The following is a 3,731-nucleotide window of genomic DNA, read 5'->3' as shown; positions in this document are numbered from 1 at the left end:
GTATTTAGAAAATCTCTGTAGCTTCCCCTCAACTTGGTTTTAAGCCTGAAACTTCTCTACGAGAAAAAAGTCTTTAAAAAACAAGCCCCGAAACTCGGATCTAATGTATTTTATTCCTTCAAATGCTGTGCAAAGCAATGTTTTAAATACATAAAATGCTCTTGCCCCTTAAGAGACAGTACATAAGGTCTGTCCCCTAGTTGTGGGCCTCTGTAGTTCATNTAGTCACATAACTAAAGAAAAAAAAAGAACTATGCAGAAAATGAAAACAATTTTTTTCATCTAACGAAAGGAACTGCCCTGATGGTTAATCTTTAAGATTCTTTTCTCACTTCTGTACCCTAAGTGTTGCACATACTCTCATGGACCCCAGATAAGAAACGTTAACAAAACACACAACTGCTGTAATTTAGAGAAAAGAACAAAAGGGGAAATGCCGGCTTTCGAAAAGACGACTTTGGGGGCCTTCTTGTGAAATATTAGATAAGAACCTAAGTTAGAGAAGGCATTCAGGTGCTTCCTGTTAAAACACACGAAACCCTCCACGGACTCACGCTATATGCATAAGGAGGAAATGGACAAATCTGAAGACCATTTCCCCAGCTCTGAAGATGATTAATGTGGTAAGAAATTCCCTAAAATTCACTGGCAGAGCTAGTCTGTAGTGATCAAGGTCAGGCTCCGTGTAGTGCTGGACTAGCCCTGCAGGACCCGAGGTCACAGCCCTGGGGTTTCACAGTGACTCTCCATTTCCTAACTGGGGATTGAGGGAAACCATCTCGGACAGGGTATTTGACATGATTTGAACTGGTACCTAAACCAATTCCAAGCACTTGATGGTGAACGAGCCGTGCATGTGCCTTTCTCTTGTGGGTTCGGTTAGAAAGGACCTCTCTAGGGGAGGGCCGGGGAAGAGGAGGTAAGAACTGGCTGCTGGCTCTTCCAAGTGGTGGGAGAAGCCAGCAATGTGTACTGGCTACACTGGCAACGGAGTGGGGATGAATAATAAAAACACGGCATAGCTCTCATGCATGGAGTGCTTACTCTGTATGTGCTAGCGGTTAGGTACAGCTCCAAACACTTTCCACACAGTAACGACCCTTACAGAAGTAGCACTAGTATGACTGTGCCCATTTAACAGATTGTAAAGCTGAGGCTCAGAGACACAGGGCTTGCCCCAAGTCACACTGCTAGTACAGAAACGGGCCAAGATTGAAACGCAGGCAGTGTGGCTCTAGGAAAGAATAAGCTGCGGGGTGCTGAGGGCAGAAGGATGTAGAATCTGTACCGGCACCATCCAAAAAATTTTCTGGGATCACGGAAATGTGTGCTATCTGCGCCGTCCAAGGCAGGAGCCACTAGCCACGTGTGAAACGTACTAGTAAGACAGAGCAACCGAAGTTTTCATTCGACAGAACTTTAATTAATTTGAATTATTAGGTAAATAGTCACAGGCGAGTTGTGGCTTGTGTATTAGACAGCACAGATTCATATATACGAGAGAAGAGTCCACTGTGATGACCAATGGCGCGAATATGTGTAACAAGAAGTGGAATCCCTGATGCCTGCCCCCTCAGGTACCGGTCAGCCACCGCTCTTTTCAGACGGCATCTGGAGCCACCTCCAAGGATTCTAGATTATACTCTGCACAGAGGTGTCAACTGAGGGCTGAAAGGCAGCCCAAGCACCATCTGCTGTCAGCTTTGGCAAGATGTTGCTGCACCCGGCCAGAGGAAGAGAAATACTTCCGCCCAGAGGAAGAAGGATGCTTTTTCAAAATTGGTGGGTCCAATTTTTTGTAATTTATTCACCCAGCAGGGCCGCTGGTTTTGCATTTGCAAGAAGACTTGTTTTGTGCTCGTACATGCGTTCTTCGTCTTATAAGAACTCCTAGGACAGGGGGCGCCGGGGGGGCTCAGTCAGTTAAGCGTCCGACTCTTCGTTTTGGCTCAGGTCACGATCTCGGTTTCAGGAGTTCGAGCCCCATGTCGGGCTCTGCACTGGCAGCGAGGAGCCCACTTGGGATTCCTCTCTCTCTCTCTGCCCCTCCCCTGCTTACTCTCGGTCTCTTTCAAAATAAATAAACTGGAAAAAAAAAAAAACCCTTAAAAAAAACAACCCCTAGGAGTAGGCCTCCGTTAGCCTCCAGCACCACCCTGACTCCTGGATCCCAGTTACTTTCCTGGACAGTCGGCCCGGGACTGAGATAGTTTTAAGACTTTTCCTTCCTTCCTCTGCACCTTCTATAGACACAGACTCTTTAAAGGTTTTCCCTGTGATTTTTCCAATATCAACTCCTGGGAAAGCAGGAGGAATTGACAGCATAATAAACACAGGGATGCTCCCAACTTCTAAGACTGTAGTAACAGCCTGCCCCTCTCCAGATTTCACTGCAGCACTGTCAGAGCCGGTCGTGTGTGTGTGTGTGTGTGTGTGTGTGTCTAACCTAATGCAGGGCTTGAACTCACAACCCTGAGATCAAGACCTGAAGCTGAGATCAAGAGTCGGAAGCTTAACTGACCGAGCCACCCAGGTGCCCCACAGGCTACTCTTTTTAAGGCCTAGTTCTCTGGCCCCTTCACTAGCAATTCTTTGGAGCGTCCGATCTATTCAAGGCTCCTCTCTTTTTACTCCTGAACTATAACACTCCTGAGTTGCTTACCCGGCCTCAGTTTCCCTGCCAATCCCGAACATTCTCCAAGCTTCCTTAGATCGTACTATGCATTTAAAGCTTATCTGTGGAGCACCTGGTGTGTGGCAGGCACTGAGGGTAACAAGACACAGCCGCTGCTCTCCAGGGAGACCAGTAAACAGGAAGTGACAACACACTGTGCTGAGTTCTATGTCACCGGAGAACGCACGGGGCCGTGGGACATGACGACCGGGCACGTATCTGGACTGCAGAGGTCAAGGGGGCCTTTCTGTAAAGGAAGCGGTGTGTGAGCGGAGATGAGGGCAAAGCAGAGGGGAAAGGACGAGGTCTGGGCTGGCAGGGGACGCACGGGGCTTCCCCTGTGTGAAGGGTCCGTGTGAGGAACCGAAAGGAGCTCGGCTCAGGCCGGCAGAATGCAGGAGGGTGGAGGTGCGTGCAGGGAGAGGAGGCTGAGGCCAGACAGGCGGAAGGAGCCCAGGGTCCGTAAAGGTGAGGGGCGCGGGGCACCGCCGCTGGGCTTTAATGGAAGGAGGAAGGGGTACCAAGAGTGGGCAGGCCAAACGACAAGGCCTCAGACAAGAACTGTGGATCTCGGGGGAAAGAAAGATACCCTCCAGGCTGAAGCACACCGTCTCAGCGCCGCCGGGCCTCACGCCAGTGCCTCTCAGCTCTGTCAGGAGTGCCCTGTGAGCCGGCAGGGCAGGGGTGCGGAGGGCGGGCGTGAACGCAAATCCCCAGGGCCCCCCGGAGATGCTGGCCCAACGGTCCTGCGGTTTCTGCCTGCCAGTCCATGACACACAGAGTGCTCGCAGGCACCAAAACTACTTCTCATCAAGTCATTGGGCCAAATGGACATTCCACGAGTCAACGCCATGTTTCTGCTATAGTTCCGGAAGTCCCGGGCATGGCCCTCCACACCCCACTGTATCAGCAGCAGTCTGAATGAACGACAGAAAGAAGGACAAGGCCCTGTGGAGAGGACACAGCCAACGCGAGACCTCCGGTGTCTCCAGCCTGGTTTCACAGTGACTAAACATGCCCCTTCCCCAACACTCTTCCCCAGAGCCCCGCCTCCGAG

The 3,731-nt window shown here is 50.6% G+C and overlaps 1 protein-coding gene across 1 annotated transcript in view; it reads right to left on the bottom strand.

Moving 5' to 3' along the window:
• Positions 1-3,731, bottom strand: part of IL13RA1 (interleukin 13 receptor subunit alpha 1) — a 62,136-nt gene that overhangs the window by 34,211 nt on the left and 24,194 nt on the right. Inside the window, 1 exon segment of the mRNA XM_077771918.1 lies at positions 3,470-3,474. Coding sequence (XP_077628044.1) covers positions 3,470-3,474 — 5 coding nt within the window.

This window comes from Crocuta crocuta, unplaced genomic scaffold, assembly GCF_008692635.1.
Source record: "Crocuta crocuta isolate KB4526 unplaced genomic scaffold, BGI_CrCroc_1.0 scaffold1269, whole genome shotgun sequence".
NCBI lineage: Eukaryota > Metazoa > Chordata > Mammalia > Carnivora > Hyaenidae > Crocuta > Crocuta crocuta.
The sequence above is the reverse complement of the archived record's forward strand: the minus strand, read 5'-3'. Positions and strand labels throughout refer to the sequence as shown.